At 36.8% G+C, this 19,717-nt stretch overlaps 1 protein-coding gene across 6 annotated transcripts in view; it reads left to right on the forward strand.

Moving 5' to 3' along the window:
• The window catches only part of ORC5 (origin recognition complex subunit 5), a 93,745-nt gene that overhangs the window by 14,246 nt on the left and 59,782 nt on the right, over positions 1-19,717 (forward strand). For all 6 annotated transcript variants that reach the window (XM_075081416.1, XM_075081411.1, XM_075081415.1 and 3 more), the window contains exons 6-12: positions 1,338-1,449; positions 1,813-1,943; positions 4,478-4,526; positions 5,057-5,147; positions 7,371-7,423; positions 9,605-9,717; positions 13,266-13,313. In XM_075081416.1, coding sequence (XP_074937517.1) covers positions 1,338-1,449; positions 1,813-1,943; positions 4,478-4,526; positions 5,057-5,147; positions 7,371-7,423; positions 9,605-9,717; positions 13,266-13,313 — 597 coding nt within the window. The remainder of the gene's footprint in view (positions 1-1,337; positions 1,450-1,812; positions 1,944-4,477; positions 4,527-5,056; positions 5,148-7,370; positions 7,424-9,604; positions 9,718-13,265; positions 13,314-19,717) is intronic.

Raw genomic sequence — 19,717 nt, forward strand, 5'->3', positions numbered from 1 at the left:
AGAATGTTGTAGAAGGAAATCTACTGCATCACTTCCTTTCCTGGAGTGAAAGGAGTTGGGGAACTTCACTGGTGGTGAAAATTTTCATAGTGCTTGGGGGTCATTGATGAAGAATGGGTCATATGATGCTTGATTTCTGTGAGGATTATGGTGGGAAATACTTGTTTTTCGTATTGGAAGCTGCGTCAGGAACTGAACTGAAAATACCTTAGTACTTTTCTCAGCTAAAATACTTGGAAATCTGGGAGAGGAACATAACTGAAATAAATATACAGAAAGATGCTCTTTTATTAAAAGAAAAAAAAGCTCCATAAAAATAGAGAAAGAAGAAACAGTAAAGAATGTGGGTGGGTGCCACTTGGGCAAGAAGTGGGAAGAGTAAATAAAAGAGGATTCTCCCTGAATGTCAGGGAAGGGGAATAGCATTTAAACTTTTCTTTCAAGTCATTGACAGCTCATATTAAGCATTGTCAATTCATTCGGTTTCCTTTAATTTTCTTGAGGTGCCTCACTAGTTTTGAAATGTCTTTCTTGAAGAACCATGTTTAAAAGCATCTTCTTTTATGCGGAATTTTTAGTATGGTTGCAAGAACCTTGCAAAAAGTGAGTAGGAAGCATCGTCTTCACGGATAGTTAACTTCCTATTAAAAAGCTGATTTATAGGAGGGTGACCAAACTAAGGAGTATTTTATAGTATGAAGTGTTTAGTTATCTGTTGACCAAAACATCAAGCTCAAGGCTTGTCAATAGAAACTTGGTTGAAAAGAATATGTTACTATGTACAGCCATTGTTGGTAACTAGTAAAAGAATTGGTAGAGTACACAGTTAATACTATGTTTTTGTTTTGGGATGTTTCTTGTTTGTTTTTAAGACCAGCTTACCTTTAAAATAAAGTACTAGATAGCTCGGTTTCAGAAAGCACTGAGCATTCTTTTGCTTTTTAACTCTTCCTGTTTGTTCTGAAAGTCGGGGTTTAATTACCAAAATGCTGTCTTAATTTTGGGAGTAAGGGATGGAATCTACTTGGTATTGTCTAGTACCAGAGGTCTATCACCGCACAACGCTTACATGTCAGTGAAATGGCAAGCGATGCAGAGAAATCTCATGTTGTTATGAAAATCTGCAAATGTGTGAGTGTCTAGATGAGGCCAGCTGAAGCTTTATTACTTTGCTAGTAATTTGTATGAAACTCTACATTTGATGATTTTTTTGTGGAACAAAAAGTCACAAGAATGATTCTTTTCATTGATATTGTAACATGCAGTGTTATTTTTTTCTTTCTCTGCTTATCTGTCACTCTTTTTTATTTTTTTCCCTTTCTTTATTCCCTATGTAGACTGACAGAAATGTGACAGTTGTCCTACTCAGTGAAATAGTATGGGAACTGTTCCGTCCAAATACAGGATGCTTTGAGCCATTCACCTTGTATTTTCCTGATTACAGCATAGGTAAACTAATTCTTTAATCTGTTTTTTTGGGATTGAATAATACTTTGTCAAATAACATCCAAATGTTTTTCCCATGTTTATTTGTATGCCTTTTACAGAATCCAGAATATCTAATAGCTACTGGAATGTAAAAGTCTATATTCACAAAACATCGAAAAGGTTTGTCTTTTTCCAGTTGCCAAAACATCTCAGAGTAACATCTTTGTTCCATTATATTTGCTTGTTCTTTTAATCAGTGTAGTTTTCGGTGGATTTTGGGGTTTTTGGTGATGAATTATAGCTTGTTTTTCCATTTAACTTTTAAAATGTGGTCAGTTTATTAAGTTAGCTTTAAATAAGCAAAACTTATTTTTGTTTAAACAGGGCACTTGCAGAAGATCTTGTCTCAGAACCATCCCCCAGAATATTCTGCAGACTTCTATGCTGCATATATCAATATTCTGCTTGGTGTCTTCTACATGGTCTGTAGGGACCTGAAGGAACTTCAGCATCTGGTGAGATGAGCTCCTTTAGATTTGTTGTTTTGTTTTGGGGTGTTTTTTGCCAAATAAAGTCTGAAAGTCTAGATTTGTTTTTGAGTATGGAGAAAGAAAAAAATCATACAATCATAGTATGATTTGGTTTGGAAGGGACATTTAGAGGCCATCTGGTCCAACCCCTCTGCAGTGAGCAGGGACATCTTCGTCTTGATCAGGTTGCTCAGAGCCCTGTCCAGCCTGACCAGGGACTACCACCTCTCTGGGCAACCTGTGCCAGTGTTTCACCACCCTCATGGTAAAAAATTTCTTCAGTATATCTAGGCTGATCTACCCGTTTAAGGATGTGTTAGCTTAAAATGCAGGTTCCCTAAAAATCCATAATAAAGGTTGCAGTTGTTTGGTGGCTGTAAGGGGTTTCCATTGCTATGTAGTTTTCCAGTCGGAAGCAACAAAAGCTGCACTAATGAGATGCCAGTCTGCCTGTGGTTCACCCAGCCTAGAACTTCTATTGGGGTTTTTGAGCTCAAGCTGTTCCTTGATATCAGAGAGTGACTGAGAAGACTAGGCTGCCTATGTTCACCTGTTGAGATAAGGAGATAAACGTGGTGAAATGTGAAGTAATTGCTGCAACTGCAGCAGTTTTTGGGGGACAGCTCCGTTACAGACTTGGTTAATAATTTTTTTGATTGGTTGGTTGGTTTGCAATTCAGTCAGAGGAAGTAAGAGTTATGATGTTACTCTTTCAAGCAATGGTAGGCCTCACTGGGCTTCTTTTCAAGTTCTTTTTACGTGTGGTTATGTGGCTTTGCTCTTATTGCTACCTTCTTGCATGTGTGGACTTGTATAATCTCTGAATATCTTTCTGTTGTATTTGTTTCCTGGACTATCCAGTGGAATGCCAGACAGTTGCTTTCAACACTTGAAGGAATAACTTTAATTACATGGTCTCAGGATGTCCAACCTCAAGTTCTATTGGGAAAATTAACTTACAATTTGAAACATTTTCTGGTATTATTTAGGATCGTAGAATTTTCACTTGATTTGGCTCCTACAGAGGTGTTTAAGGTAACCAAGCTTCTACAAGCCAGCTCTGTTGCAGAGTTTTACAGAAACATAGCATATTAATTTGACGCAAAGGCCTAGAGAAGTGAGGATTGACATAAATATTTTTATTGTCTTTCTTTTGGAATTAAGAATAAAATAGGTAAGTCAAAGTTCTTGCAATATAGTCATGCCTGAGGAAACAAAAATGCATTGAAGATATTTGGAAAAAGGAGTTTTAACCATATATTGGTTGAAGAATGTAATAGCAAACAAACTAACAGAAGAAAAATAAAAATAACTTGACAGTGACCTTTGCATAAGAAAAGCTGAATAACAATAACATTTATTAGCTCATCAGATTATTATTTAAATAACTATACTGTGTACAAGGAAACTTTAGAAGTTCGAAGTGATCAGTGATTATGGCCAGTGAACAAATCAGTGCTAGTGAGATGTTCTGAATGTTCTGCCTGTATTTCTGTCAGGAAAATGTAGCTAAACTTCAGCTGAACCTATCTGTTACCTCTACAGGTTTTATGCTTAAATGAGTTTTTCTCCATCAGATTTCAGCACAAATAGAAACTAGGGTCATACTTCTTCTAGACAGGTACTTGAGTTGCTCTGCTTATCAGAGTAATTTCATTAGCTTTAGAGGCACTGTTTGTGTGTGTAGGAAATACCAACATTATAAGATTTGTGTAATTGCACCCTAAATTCTTTTTGTGCTTGACAGGTCCCTTCTGTAGAAGGTAATGACAAACGCATGCAACTGTCTATAGGCTTCTGAAGAACTCCATAGTGTCTGATACAGAATCTAAATGTGTATGTTACTATGCATGATTATTAATAACACATTCTGGAATTATGTTAGATTTATACATGGAAGCTATTGCATTGATTCTGTATAGTAGCACAGATTTAATAAGGTGCAGTAGGAGCAAAGGAGAATGAAATGTGAAGATAGTTATTTTACAAAATTCTGTGTGATGTTGATTTAATCATTTTTGGAAGAAAAATCTAGATTACAACCTTGACAAAAATCTCTCAAAAAGGAGTTAATTTGAATATGGAATGTTCTAGTGGGTTATTTTGGGTTTGGTTTTTTTTTTAATAATTTCTGCTTGTGTATGTGTGTATCTGTGGCCTACTTCTGAACATGCTGGACTGCTCCTGAAAGTTTTATCTGACAATGAAGGGAGTAAAAGAAGTCGATGAAAATATTTTTATTGCATTTATGACATTTGATTACTATGTTATTTAAAAAAAATGCAACCAGATTTTGCAGAGATCAAAACCAAATAACCTGTGATAGATTACTTCTGTTTGTATTTCAGTCTACAGAAAAGGTGTGATTTTTACAGTATAACGTTTGGAAGCAGCAGCATAATGATTGACTGAAAAGTAATTAATTGGTTTTGCAAAATAATGAATTATGATGCTTGTTCTATGCTGTAGCTAGATCAGATATATAGTCCCTTTTTAATATGTTGTACTTTTTACTGCAGGCAGTGCTCAATTTTTCTAAATACTGTGAACCAGTGGTCAGAGGAGAAGGTAAGCTTCTGTCTTTAATTTGAGCAGGTGTATGAGAGTGCAGGTACCCTCCTGTGGGTTTTGTGGAGGGCTTTGCTTTGATCATGACAGCATTGCATATTCCAGTTGCACCTAGTAGGCAGCATTTGCAGCAGAAGCAGTAGATAACATTTGTTGGTGGCGTTTATGGAAATAAGATGGGAATACCGTGAAAACTTGCTTCCCCATCTAAATCTTTCTCCTTACTCAACCACCAGGACTTCTGCAAAGTCGTGAGATAAGTCATTTCTCTGTTAAAGCTAAGAGGAGAAAGTGAGAGCAGAGGTTCTGCCAAACTGCCCCAGAGTATCTCAGAATAAACCACCGAAAAACAGCCTTGCATGGTAGCATGTGCTTGCAAATGGATGATGACAGTCCATCATTCTAATACTGCATTTCAGAGTCAGGGTGTCAGAATTACTATGTCTATGTGACTGTACAGGTGGCAGAGATAAGAATTTTAGTGTTATGTGAGTTAAATGTTTAACAGAGTTGATTCTGGCTTGGTGCAGCAAATGAACGTGACACCCGCAAACTCTGGAAAAATATTGAACCTCATTTGAAGAAGGCAATGCAGACTGTTTATCTCCGGGAAGTATCCAGGTAATCTGGGGGGTGAGGGCTTGTTTGTTTTGTTGATGTTGCAGTTTTTAACTTCCACTCTAAAGATTTACTCTCTCAATTATGGCTGGTGTTTCTTTTTTGCTAGATAGAATCTTTTTTTGTTGTTTCATGTGCATTTATTTCTTGCCATATAATGTTAGAAATAGGGTATCTCAGGAGGACATTTTTAAACAAAATAGTATTTGTAGCATAAAGAACATTTAATAAGTAAAGCGGTGGCAGCGGGTTGTGTTCTCTTTTTCACTGACGGTCGTGCAGGTAGATCCATTTTTTCTTGTATGAAACTGCCAAGCATGAGAATCCATCACCAGGCACAGTTTAAAACACACTGTGAAGTTGACTTGGTAGATCCTCCTGCTGCCAAAGATGCACGCAAGCCTCAAAATTCTCATGAGACGTACAGATTTTGAACATCTGTGTTCCTTAGCTTTGTTTAGCAGAGCTAGGTTGGTATGTTTACTGTGCTTTCTGACCCCTTATTTTCTTGTACAAGGACAAGAATTTTCCTTATATGGAATTACTGTTTTTGACAGCATTAAAAGCTGGTGTCCTGCTAATGCTGTTTCTCTTAGTATGGTTTTAAATTCCTTCTTTGTTTCTTAAGTTGCCAGACTGCTAGAAAAAAGATGGTGGTGTTCACTTTTAACGGTAATAATCAGCTCAGATTTAATGTCCTCTCCGTCTTTAAGATAAGTGATGCTGATGTTACGGTATGTATAGAGAGATAATTCAGTAGTGTCTGATTTCCTTATCTTGGTACAAACACAGTGATTTCTTTCTTTCCTTTGAATGTCCTTCAAGGCCAGAGAGTAACTGAACCTGGGTGTGTAGAAGTCTTTGCTAAATATTTTGGAAAAGTTATTGTTCCTTCAAAAAGAGAATTGATTTTACTCCATATGAGCTAGACTTCACTGTACAATGAGGCATTATTCCATTTGCCTCAAATATGTGTGTATACTCAATATTGATCTTCATTACACAGTCTACTCAGGATCTCTCTGGCTTTTCATATTGTGTAATTGCCTACTCTAATTAGGGTTAAATATAAGATTATGATATAAAATAGCTTGCGAATTGTTTCCAAATAACTAGATTTCCCTCTTTACAATTTTCTTTGATTAAAATTTGAGCTTTACTGGGGTTTTTATTGTAAATTTCAGCTTTCTGCATAGTAGTTCTAGGATTTACCTTCCTGTACCAGTAAATGCTTGTGGAATTAAAATGACTGTATCAGTTTTTCTGGCCACAGAACTGTAATTACTCTGGGCTTTTCTTCAAGTTGTAAGTTACAGGAATAGAACTTTGCTATCAGCTGTTGTGCGACCGGACTGAGTTGAAAATTCAACAACTTTTTTTTTTTTCTACCTGTAAAATAGACATTGGATAAAGACTTTGCTCATTGATAATTTGGTTGAGGATTCATTATAATTTGAGTATTACATCAGCTCTCATTAAACTGTTTTCATAAGTTTTATGGCTTATGGCTGATAAACCCTGTTCATAAAGATCTTTAAATGACAAAACAAAAAAAGCACTGGTGCTTTAAACCTGGGGTTTTTTATCCCCCTGTGGTATACAAGGTGATCTAAAATCATTACATTTCTAACAGTGTCGTTCCTTAAGGGAAATTTTAAAGTGAAAAATTTTGCTGTTGTTTAGGAAAACACCAAACTACTTGCAGACATTTTTCACTGACAAAATGTTCCATCTTGATGTCTTCAGAGTTTTTCAGTGAAGAATGAATATTGCTGTGTGTTTTATATAGACTTCAAAACTACATTATGAAGTAGTTATAGCATTGTTCTCACTAGCATAAACAGTTATTCAGCAGATTAAAAACGTCAAAGCTATCAGTGTTTTTATTTTTTATCCAGTTCTTCATTGTTTTTGAAACTTAGAACAATTGCTTGCTGGTCGTAGTTGGATGGAAAGAAATTAGTATTCTGCAATTAGCTTGTGTTCACTTTTACTTTTATACCTTAATATAACATTACGTTCTGCAGTTTTTTCAAATACGCATAGTTTGCACGTTATTGAAACTTACGTGCAAGGTAGTAAGACTTGGAATTTTTAATTATTCTTGTACTAACTGTATCTTAGTCAGTGTTATTAAATTAAAATATACATATAGCAGGGAGGTAGTTTTCTCTAAAAGAGTAACAAATACTTCATCTTTATATATTTGCATTATCTGTCTTTTAGCTCACAGTGGGAGCGGTTACAGCGTGACAATGGAGAACCTGGGCAGTTGAAAGGTATCGGATACAGTCACTCTGTAGGAGCTTGTAATGTGAAATGTGTACTTTTCAGTTTGACTTGGTGGTTATTACCTGAGAACATGTGAAATTATGTAGATGAGGCTGCCTATCAGCATTCAGATACAGTTCAGGGTAATCATGTTTTTTGAGGTGGTGTTCAACAAAGGATTGTTACTATTTTTATCCCTGGCATATATCCTGGGAGTAATGTTTCCTAAGGTCCCTTGTGGGTAAAAGCAGATTTCTTTAAATCAGTATTTCTTATGTCAGAATGGGCTGACCCCAGTTGTCGAACCTCTGTGTGCCAACTGGCAGAATTGTCTGTGTGGGGAGAAGGGAATATTATACCTGGTGTATTACACTGGATTATCACATTCCTAAACAAAACAACTGTCCTGTGTCATGATTTCTTGGCAAAGAGAAATGTCAGAATCGCAAAACTTCTTTCTGTTCTTTCCCTGAAGTACAGCTTTGTTAATTTTATATTTCTGACAGGTGAATCTCAATGTATCCGTCAGCCTTTATTTACAGTTTGGGAAGGAACACTAAAACATTTTCCTGGTGAAGTCAGTTGGTCATGGTCTTTTGACTAGTTCATAGTTTGGGAACACTTCTTCCATAATATTTATCATGACAAATAACTACTACTTTAGATAGTAGGTAAAATCACTTTTTAAACATTGTTGGAAGATAATTGTAATCATCAGACTGGTTCCTATGTTTGCTTTATTATTAGTAATTTTTTAGACATTGTTGATCAAAGGAGTTTAATTCAAAGTGTTCTTATTAAACTCCCTCTTTCCATGCCCAGGTGATCATGAAATACTTTTGCACCTGTCAACCCCAAAAAGGGAAACTTTATTTAAAATGCTTTTTCCAGGATTTTTAGGTATATGTAGTAGGACAAATTGTCTTTTTGGTAAACAGCATTTGATAATAACATGCTTAAAAAGCAATTATAGTAAATTTTACTGTGGATGTAAATAAGCAGATAGTTCAGTGCATGAAGCAATATAGATGGACCAAAAGAGTGGAGTAGAAACATGTTTCTGTATTAAACTAAACTGTCCACATGCAAGAGTTTATTTGGTGTTGCATTTTGTAATGAACATGCAATACAAAACAGCCTCTTGATTGTGAATGAAACTAAAACTGCTGTCCTTTTGTGCCTACATAAGAGGAAATTATTACTAGCTATCATGTAGGATGATTCTCATCACGCTGGGGGCTCTGAACCTTTAACTTTTAAACTGTTTAATTCCTTGACCTTTATTTGCTGATAGTTGTGGATTAAAGCATAAGGGTACAGGTACTTCACAGAACAAGAAACCATTGAAGTTAAAACCTGTAAGCAAAGAAGGCACAAGAGAGACCCTTTAGTGGTCTCTACAGTTAGAGAACTGATGAAGTAAGGTGGTTTCATCATCCTGTTCATATGCATAAGCTGCGTAAAAGAAGCAACTACATTGACAAGAACAGGAGAATGTAAAGGGAAGAAATACAATCTAAAAGTAAAAAGAGGGAAGGAAAATACTAACTAGACTGGTTCTTGTGTGTTTTAATGTGAGAGACTTTAATCTTAATGAAGTACACATGTAGCAGGCTAGGTCAGCTGGATTAAGTTTAAAATTCTGAAAACATTTCTGTAGGAAATAAAACAGTGGCTAAAAATAGTGAGATGCTGAACAGTTTCTCAGAAGTGTAGCAGTGCTGCTTTTTCCACCATGCCAGCCCTGTGTCTGGCTGAGCTGTTTGACAGAGTCTCGAGCAGCCTGGAGGCTGGGTCTTGAAGAAAAGCTTTGCCATTGTATTAAGGACATCTCTTCATCTGCCCTGTTTGCCAGAAAAAATAACCTTAAATGAAAGTAGCCTGGAATTTTCTTTTTTTTTTTTTGGGGGGGGGAAGATCATACCTTAGGGGTTTATGAATCTCTGATGCTTCAAATACAGTTCCTGACATGAGTCCATAAAGAGTTCAGAACATTAGTTCTGTTTAGCTTCATGTCATTCCTTGGCCCTTTGCTGTTTTTTAATCTGTTGAGAAAGTAGCCACACTCATTTAGTTACAGGAGTGGAGCAGGAGAGAATGAAAAGAATAATGCAAACAGGTCTTACTTGAAGTTTGTGGATGTTCAGAGTGGGTTTTGGTGACTCATAAACTGTTTGTTTGTTTTATAGGACTTTCTGCACATACACATGTGGAGCTTCCTTATTATTCCAAATTTCTTCTAATAGCTGCTTACCTTGCCTCCTACAATCCTGTTCGGACAGATAAGAGGTTCTTTCTTAAGGTAATGAGATTTTATTAGTGCTGCTTACTGGATTCCTGCATGCTGAATTTCCTGGTTTAAAACTCTTCAAACATTCATTTTGAGCTGTTTCTGTGTGTGGCTCATTTGATTTGATCAGAAGTTTTTCTGTAGATCACATATTGGGATTGATAATGATCACTTAGTCATTATTAATGTCTAATAAACCCAACTTCTTCTTCATGTCGAAACATGCATAACGCTTGTAAGTATTGTGCTTTGCTTTGTAAAATATTTTAGTTGAGTGCCTGCAATGTCCTTAGGTATAAGCCACACTTAAATTTCTGGAGTAAGATACGAACCACAACTGCGTTAGCCTTTAATGAGGTAAAATGACATAGTGTATTGTTAACTTATACAATGTTAAGCTTCTGAAACAGAAACATACAAACAGTTGCTTTTGCAGAAGATGTGGTTCCATTAGCTGGCACATGTTGTGTTGAAATGATGGTAATGCGTGCTTTAGGATGAATGTGTTAACCCTCACTATGGAATCATGGGCTAAACCCTTTTTTCTGTAAGTTCTTGCCATATACAGGTTGAATTTTTTTTCTTCTCTTTTTTCTTTGGGCTCTGTTGTGATCATGCTGCAAAAAAACGCTGTGGTGCCATAGTTTGTAGTCTGTCTGTTTCTTACCCAGGACCTTCATGCTCCTCAAGCCTGCCTCATTGCATTGTTTTCAGGGTCTTAATTTGACAGAATGTAGGCAATAAGACACAGAGCAGAAAAGTGATTGGGTAGTTTTGCTCTCTATGCATTTTACCAACTTTAAGGTTTTCTATGTTATTACAGTATGTATTAATGTATGTATATGTGTATTAATGTAGAGTATTCATGATAGGTGTGACAATTGAAGAAACTGAGAACAAGACAAATTTGTTAATATGCTTGTTTTCTCTCTTGAAAAAAAATGTAGATCCATGTTTTGAGAAGTTACTGTAGTTTTTAGTGATGATATACTAGTATGGTTTTCGTTTAAACATGGGTTTCATGTTTCTGATATGAATCTTACATTGAAAGCTGTAGGTGTTTCACCCTTCTGTCTAGGCCTTTCCTGAGAATAGTGGAAGATTACTTGTAGTCAGTGCAGATTGACGATTTTTTTCTATTGGCAACCTTTGTTCTTTTCCCTTGGCCAAAGCAATTACTTTGTAGGAGATTTATTTGCTGAAGAAGTGGTTTTGCCCAGATTTTTCCATATCAGTCTTGGAACTCAAAGGAACAGGAAAGCTTACAAGACTGAAGTCAGTAAAGCATGTTATCAAAAAGTGCCACATCTTTATTTTTTGTGTTCGTTGAACAACCTTCTCAATTTATTTTTTTCCTTCCTCCTTTTTTAGTATCTCTGAGGTTAGTTTCCACTCTTGCACATGAACTGAACTTTTGTACAATAAACATGAACTTGTAAGGTTTTTGAAGCAGGGACTGTGAGGCTCTTTCAGTCATAGAAACATATGATTAATCAGTGATATTAAGTATTTTCCCCAAGAATTCATGAAGCAGGAGAAGTTACCATTCTTGCTACATATATCATCTGATAGCACTTAGCCCTTCATCAGGTGCTAAGGCAAATTTCAGGAATAGATGCATCTCAAAGCCCAACAAACCCAACATTTTTGGGGATGGTGTTCAAGTTGAGTGGTTTTGAGTCATGTGACCTGTAAAAATGGAATATGGTCTTAGGTTTGTAATGAGATGCAGAGCAGATTACAGAAAAGTATCTTCTGGAGTGATTTAACTAAGGACTGACTGCTAGACTGCAAAAGGGACGCAAACAAAAAGGTGGTCATTTTGCTGGTAATCTGCACTACTGGTATAGGTGCTAGGCTATACTACAGCTAAAGTCACGATTTGTGGCAGCCTGAATGCTAACAGCCTGATAAAGAAATGAAGTAATAATTGGCAGAGCTGCTATTAGCTGTGTGAGAATTCAAGAGCTTTGAAGTAGATTGAGAGAAAAATACAAAGTTGATTTTGAAAGGTAGTCTTTAAAACAAAAATGAATAGCAGTCTAGATGAAGTCTTCGTTTTAACAAAACAGGATTAAAACTAACTAAAAATTAGCTCTGAATTTCATATATTTCTTTGTGCTTGCACAGATATAGGGCACCTGCTCACTTGCTTTGAAACACTTTTGATATAACTTAAATACACCATGTGGAGATCCCAGCATAACCTTTAAAATGTGTGAATGCAGTTTGTTGTGATCTATCACTAGCATGCCGTGTAACCTCAGGCTTGATCACTTTCCCATCCAAAAGGTCTCTGTTATCACCATAGTCATCTTTTCATAGGCACGATAAAAAGATTACTTCGCTGTCTCTAAGTACGTGTGATGTGTATTAATTGAATGAACCATGTTATTTTAGTCTGGCAAATTATGTAAAGGATGCTTAAAGCCCTGTCTAATATTAGGCTCTTCAGAAGTCAGTCAAGAAAAGCCACAGTTACTGAGATTGTCTTCACATGGCTCAGTAGTGAGGTCCACAAATACTAAGTACAAGATTTTAAACATTGTAATGAAAAAAGAATTCCTTCCTTTGAGATATTTTTTCCTTGATTCATTAAGTATGTTTATAAGGTATACTTACTAATAAGGTATACTTCCCAGGGCTGTGGAAAAACTCATCAGGTGATACTTTGAGAAATAGCGCTTAACTGTGTTTAAAAAATATTATACTTGTACCTCTCCACTAATTTTACATCATTTTACACATCCCATCCTTCATGCCTCTCTTTTTTTTTTTTTTTAAACCCGTTCATTTGTAACATCTTATTTACTATGTTTCTGTTCTTGTCTTGCCCTCACATTTTCGTCTGAGATCCAAGAACACTTGATTATTTCCTTTGGACAGTCCTTCCTCTCTTAAGGCTGCTTTAAAGCTGCACTTTTAAAAATTATGTTCCTTTCCCCCTCTCCCCTCTTTCTGTTTGTTGTTTAGCTCCTGCACCTTGAACTGTCTCTGTATTGTATTGATTTAATTCCTGGTTGTCATTCTGCCAACTTGCATGCTATCCAAATTCTAAAACTGCGTAGATAAAACGTGAAAATTCAGATGTATTTTATGCAGGGATACATTTTAAAAATGAAGTGGCCATCATTTAAACTTCTCTGGAAAGAGAAAGAAATGGAACATCTGTCTTTTTCATTAGATGATGGAGAGTAGGAGGAGGATGGTGACATGAAGTCATATTAAAAACAAATTTTTACTGCCTCTTCTCATCAGTCCCTGATTAGGAAAAAAAAACCTTATCCATGTCACCAAGAATATTAGTGTGTTGTTTTTTGGCTTTGCACCACTTGGGACACAATGAAGCAAGAAGTAAAGGCAAGTATAATTTTAGGGCTTCTAGTGAGAAGGGTTGCTGGTAACATCAGAGGCAAATACTGGAGGTGTATTAAGAAGCAGACCCAGGCTGGCATACTACTATATGTAATGTACAATTCTTTGACTGTTTTGATTCTGCCTTTGCCGTAGAAGGAGCATCAAATAATTTACATATATTTGCCCTTGTCTGTTGTTTACAGCATCATGGGAAAATTAGAAAGACCAACTTTATGAAGAAGCATGAAAAGGTATGTATTTTATCTTTCTAAGCTGAGCTTGACAACAGATATTTTCTTTCTACTGTACTGCTGGTTTTATAGGGGTTTTTTTTGCCTCATTGTTTACTGTAGAAACAACAGAATTGTGTAAATAACAATTATTGGTGCATTTGTTTCGTATAATACACACATTTTTATTTCACTGAAATGTAACTGTAGCATAAATTTGCCTCCTAAAGCCATACTTCTGTGCATAACAAAATGTGCTTAATAAAGATAGTTGAAGCACATCATATTTGGAGGAGCCAGATATCAGAATTTCCTCAAAGATTTTAGAACAATAGGATTGTTAGTAGTTTTGAAAGACACTTTAATTCCCCGTGATGCAGTGAGGTATAAGAGCTTAAGTTTGTGTGTTGAGGCTTGGAACCTTGGCACTCCTGTCTGTTGTTTAGGATTTCATCAGACTATTCATGAACTTTTTAATGGTTACCAATAGCTAAATATTATTGATTCCAGTGAAGCTCTACCAGTTTTTACTGACAGAGGCTTGATATGCTAGGAAAAGCAAATACCTACATGTATATTTATAACTGTAATGTAAAAGGAAAAATAAAATTTTAACATTTTTAATTTGTTGACTTATTTTTAAACAATTCCATAAATGAAGACCAGCGCAGACAGCCCTAAATCCCTGCCAAAACAATAATTATATCATTTTCTTCTTTATGCTACAGGCAGTGTAAATAATATGAGAAAAATTTTAATATGATACTTAGCCTAATAATCCTTTGCTTCTGATCCTGCTTATAGCCTTTTCCCTAGTTTTTCTCCTGCCCCTGCAGAAAGATGGAGTCCTTGGCTATCCAAAGACTTTTTTCCAAGTGCTCTTATTTCTGTAGGGCCACAGTTTTTGCGTGTAAAAGTGTAAGTGAGCGTAATTTTACTTCAACAATGCAATGTGTTGCCCCGCTAGGTAGATATTTAAATAAATACAAGAACTCTGAAGTATCTGACTGCATGTGTCCTGTACATGTAGACCTCATGTGTGTTGCCCCTGGCTTGTGAACTCCTGAGAACTTCCAGAGCATTTAATTTTTTTCAGGACTGCTACGTTCTTGAAATACCTTCATGTCTTAATTAGTTGATAAATAATTTTTAGGGGAAGGAATAATTATTGTATCTTAGATGAAAATGTTCTTCTTTCCTTGCATCCTCTGCAGGAGAGGTGTTTTGTTTTGTTTTGTTCTGTTCTTTCTTTCCAACATGGATGATGAGATGGGAAAAACTAGGGAGGTGGGAACAGCTAGGAATGCAAAAGAAATGGGGAAAATAGAGACTTGATGAAGAAATACTGAGGTCATGATCACCTTAACTGTACTGTAGAGCTTGTTCTCTTGTGGCGTTATGTTAAATGGACTTGTATGTGAGTTCACTTAGTGTTCAGAAGTTCCTGCATTAATGATAAATGGGTTTTCATTTTATTATTTTTCCTGCAGCAAGTAAATGCTACTGAGTAGGTACTAAAACAGAACAGAAGGAGGTACTAAGGAAAGAACTGTGAATAAGGGTAATGCAAGCAAATGTAAACATTTGTATGTTTACATTGTCAATGCTTGTCCAACCTAAGCATTGAACTGTATTCTGAAAGCATGACTAGACATCTGTAGTTAAAGAAGCTTGGTTTGTTGTCCAACTGCAAAAAATGACTTCCATAATCAGGAAAGGCTTCTAAGACTGCAGATGATCTAATTCTTGCACCTCTTTGTGGTATTAAAAGTTAGTGTTACTTTAAAGAGAATTAGAACTTCACAATCCTAGTGAATCAAATACAGTTAACAGAAAAATATCTCTTGAGTTGACAGTGTTACATTAAACTCTGATTGCATGCAAGAAACAGGAATGTGTCTTCGGGGTTAATAAATAGGAAGAGAATTTTGTGGCATTTCAAGAGTGCCTTTGCTTCTAGCTACAGAGCATGGGTTCTCTGCTTATGTGTTGCTTTACGCTTTACAGGTAAGGAGCCTTTCACTCTAAGTATTGATGCCAGAAACTGATGCTGCTTGTAGGTCAGAGCACAGTCTGGTTTTGAAAGTCTTTGAGGCATGGTAGCTGTAATAGTGGGGAACAGGACTGCAGGTCCCAGGAGGATCTTGCAGACTTATATTCCTTTTACTATACTGTAACCTTTGTAAATATTTGCACAGAGATACAATCACCTGGATCTAAACTTGTATATTTTGGTCCTATGATTCTATAGTGAGGGAAACTGAAATATAGGGATAAAGGATTGCATATGTAGTGTTAAAAATAAAGGCTCATTTACTTCAGTTGGTGTGACAGCTTAAATCAATATACCTTCCCTCAGAGAAGCTTGTCTAAAGACTGATTTACAGATCAGATTCACCTAACTCCAAGTGGGTGCCTGCATCTAAGATAGTGTCTTTTTATAGACAGTGCCGAGCTAGTCGATGGACTCACTGGAGTGTAGGGTGTGATTCGTCTCATACTGAAGTAGGTTGTACATTCAGTCAGATGAATTGCACCATAAACTCTATTGATTAGATTTCTACTGGCTGTAACGGGAAGTTAGGAAACTAGTTTGGCTGTACATACCTACTTGGCAGGAAGCTAACATTAGATGAAATAAATCCTTCCTAAAAAGTTTAGGTACAGCCAGGCTAAAAATCTGTTTCTTGATTCTTAACTCTGTTCAGTCCAGAGGCTGTGGGTTTTTGATTAGAAAAAGCAAATATTGTGAATGAGGGGAAAAAAATTTCTTTATCATTCTATTGTTGTCTTGTTGATAACCACAGAATTTGTTGGGCTTCTTTGCATGGTTGCCCTGGAACAACGTTTTTCCAGTTTAGTGACAAGCAAGAGGTCTTCCTGGTGAAGGTACTTTTGCAAGAGTATGCTTTTTCAGATGTCAGTCTGTCAGAAGATCAGATGTCTTGGTGTGAGTTTTTTTTATTGGAAAAGTGTTTGTCTAGTATATCTGCTTCAACTTCAGTCTACAATTTGTTTTGTATCAGAATGTTTAGCTTACAACTGAAGATGCTTTACTTGTATAGCAACCAGGGAAGTTCAGAAATACTTTGTGCTAAAAGAAGTGAGAAGTATACATGCTAAAAAGGTTGAAAATTCAGCCAACTGAGGTTAAGGACTTTTTTGTGCAGGTAGTTTAATCCGGGTTAAGCTTTTACTCTTTAAAAAACTCTTTTGGTTCTCATTCTTGTTTGTGAAATTTTGGAGTATGTATACATGGCTCGCAGTTGTGGCCAGTTAAACAGTGGGAACGTGATGCTGTAGATAAAAAGCACAGGCATGGGTAGCGGCAACTGGGGAAAAGTCTTTTTTGAATCATTTGATGTTTGTGTTGCCAAGGTGGAAAGATGATAGAGGACACACAGAGTTTATTTGATAGCTATAAAACTTTTTGAAGAGGTTTTCTGAATGTGGAAGGTGTCTTTGTTTGGTTTTAAGTGAGATGAGGGGTCCCTTGGAGTTTTATAAATACTATTCTATGTAGTATTCTGCCGTAGCTCCTTGCAGAAGATTTGTTAAAAATCTTATTCTTTACTATGATTTGTTTGGAGGAACTTCTAAACTGTTCCTATTCATCATGGAATTTATTTCTGTCAAAGAAATAAAAATGAAGTGCTGCTTCTATAAGTTATACTATATTAGAATTAACACTTCTGCCTTTTCCAGAGGAAAGCATTTTTCTCAAGTAATTTGAAAGTTCAAAACAGTATTCTCTCTAAGCAGAGAGCTGATAATATTAAGAGCAAGAAACTTGTGAAATAACTGTATACTAAATGCAACTTCAGGGACTACTACATGCTAATTGTGCTTGCTAGCTGCTTGCAGTGCACACATTTTAATTACTGTATGTTTGCTGACTTTTTCTGTTGATAGTAAAGAAGTCATTCCTTCACTGACGACTGTGAATGTGAACAATTAGCAAAATGGTGTGTTTAGAAGCAGAAGGGCAGGGGATTGTACAGTTCATAACTTACGCTATACCTGCATTCTGACTGAAGGGGCTGTGCTGAAGTTTTGACTACATTTGCATTGTTTTTCATGCTGCTTTCTTTCTTAGCCAAGAGGTAGCTTTGGGGACACCTCCTGGATTAGAAAAGCTAAAACATGTATTGGAAATACCTTTTGTTTTGCTGAAGAAATGAGTGGTGATGTTTTACTATGACTAATGCCCCAGAGGTGCTGGTGGTATATTTGAGAGGTATTCTTTCCCAGAAGCATTTTGAAACAAACTTTCTTTTGAAACTCCACTTTAATCTTGGCTGCTCTGCTAGTAAGAATAAATCAATGTACACTATAAAAAAGGTAAATTGGTTGTCAAAGTAGAGAGAATGAAATACAAACTTAAAAGGAAACAAGTATTTCCTCTGTCAGAACTTTTGACAGTCTGGGTCATAAGTGAATCTCTGTAGTCCTCACAGTGCTGCCTGAGTAGTAATACTACCCAGTTCTGCCCCATGAACTATACTTCTCCTTTTTGTAAAATTGGTTATTTAAAAAATATTTAACACTGAAAAAACGGGAACTCATTTCTCTGAATTCAGTTGAATTTGATGTTACCACATACAATAACATGTAATGCCTAAAATGTCCGTCAGTGTCACCTGAGGTGTGAAGAGGATATGTTTGGTGCAAAGAATTATAAGGGACAGAATAGCTCTGTAAATGCAAAGTTGAGTAAATATGCTGTGTTCTGATAACACAGTTTGTCCGTAGCTGGCAGGTAGCTCTTACCAGCAAAGGAGCTGACCTTGGGCTCAGCCAGTGGAACCCTTTATTTTAGGCAGCTAAACTCATAGGAGGTGGATGTGCTCTGGGCCCTCACAGTCAGCACTCTTTGGGCTGCATCTTGAATACTCTGTCCAGTTTCGTCCCCCCTGCAGTATAAGACACGCATCAATAAACTGGAACAAGTTCAGCAGAGAGATATCAAAATGGTGAGAGGCCGGAGTGCTTGCCCTGCAAGGGGAGACTGAGGGAACTGCAGTTGTTCATTCAAGATGGAGAAGGGAGGCATAAAAACAGCCTGTCTTGTACCTGCAAGGAGATCACCAAGACTATGTGATACAATGGTGCATGGTGAGAGAGTGAGAAACAAAGAGTGTAAGCTGAAATGAGATGTTCGTACTGGATATAAGGAAAATATTTTTCCTTATGAGGACAGTCAGGCAGTGACACTGATTTCCCAGAGAGGTGGTGTCCTGGTTTCATCTGGGATAGAGTTAATTTTTGTTTTATTTTATTTTTCTTCCCTAATAGCTGGTATAGTGCTGTGTTTTGGATTTAGTATGAGAATAATGTTGGTAACACTGATATTCTAGTGGTTGCTAAGTAGTGCTTACACTAGTCAAGGACTTTTCAGCTTCTCATGCCCTGCCAGTGAGAAGCTGGGAGGGGGCACAGCCGGGACAGGTGACCCCAACTGGCCAAAGGGATATTCCATACCATATGACACCATGTTCAGCATATAAACTAGGGGGAGTTGGCTGGGGGGGGCAACAACTGTTCCTTGGGGGCTAGCTAGGCATCAGTCAGCAGGTAGTGAGCAACTGCATCGTGCATCACTTATTTTGTATATTATTATCATCATGCCTTCTTTTTCTGTCCTACTAAACTGTCTTTATTTCAACCCATTAATTTTACTTTGCCCCCCCCCCCCCCCCCCCAATTCTCTCCCCATCCCACTAAGCGAACAGCTGTATGGTGTTTAGCTGCCTGCCAGGTTAAACCACAACAGGTGGTACAGTCTTTGTCCTTGGAGGTTTTCAAGACTGGACTGGTAAAGTCCTGAGCAGCCTGGTCTGCCCTCCTAGCTGATCCTGCTCTGAGTAGGAGGGGTTTGACTACAGACCTCCTTAGGTCCCTTCCAGCTGGAATTATCCTATAATTGAGTGTATTTTAAGGAAGTAAAAATAAAAACGTCTTTCCTATGTAAAAGAGTAAGTTGAAGTTTTCTCATTTCTAATTTCCTGATCAAAAATGTTTTCTTTGGTTTTGGTATCAAAATGATAACATTTTCATTGTGGTATAAAGGAAGCAAAAGAGAAAATGAAAACTAAAAAGGTAAAATCAGACAAAAATATAAAAAAACTCAGCAATTTTGTAGGGAAAGAAAATGAGTAGTTAATACATTTTATTCCTGCAGCGGTAGTTGATAAAATTTTTTAGGAAAATTGATTTTAGAAAGTGACATTCATAGAAGAGCTGAGGTGGCCAAGGACCTCTGGTCTAGTCCAACCCCCCTGCTCAAGCAGGGTCACCTAGTGAAGGTTCCTTAGGGCTGTGCCCAGTTAGGTTTTGACTATCTCCAAGGATGGAGACTCCACAAGCTGCCTTGGGCAGTAAGTTGTAGTGTTTAATCGACCTCAGGGTTAAGAAAATTTTTTTTC

This window comes from Phalacrocorax aristotelis, chromosome 1, assembly GCF_949628215.1.
Source record: "Phalacrocorax aristotelis chromosome 1, bGulAri2.1, whole genome shotgun sequence".
Lineage (NCBI taxonomy): Eukaryota > Metazoa > Chordata > Aves > Suliformes > Phalacrocoracidae > Phalacrocorax > Phalacrocorax aristotelis.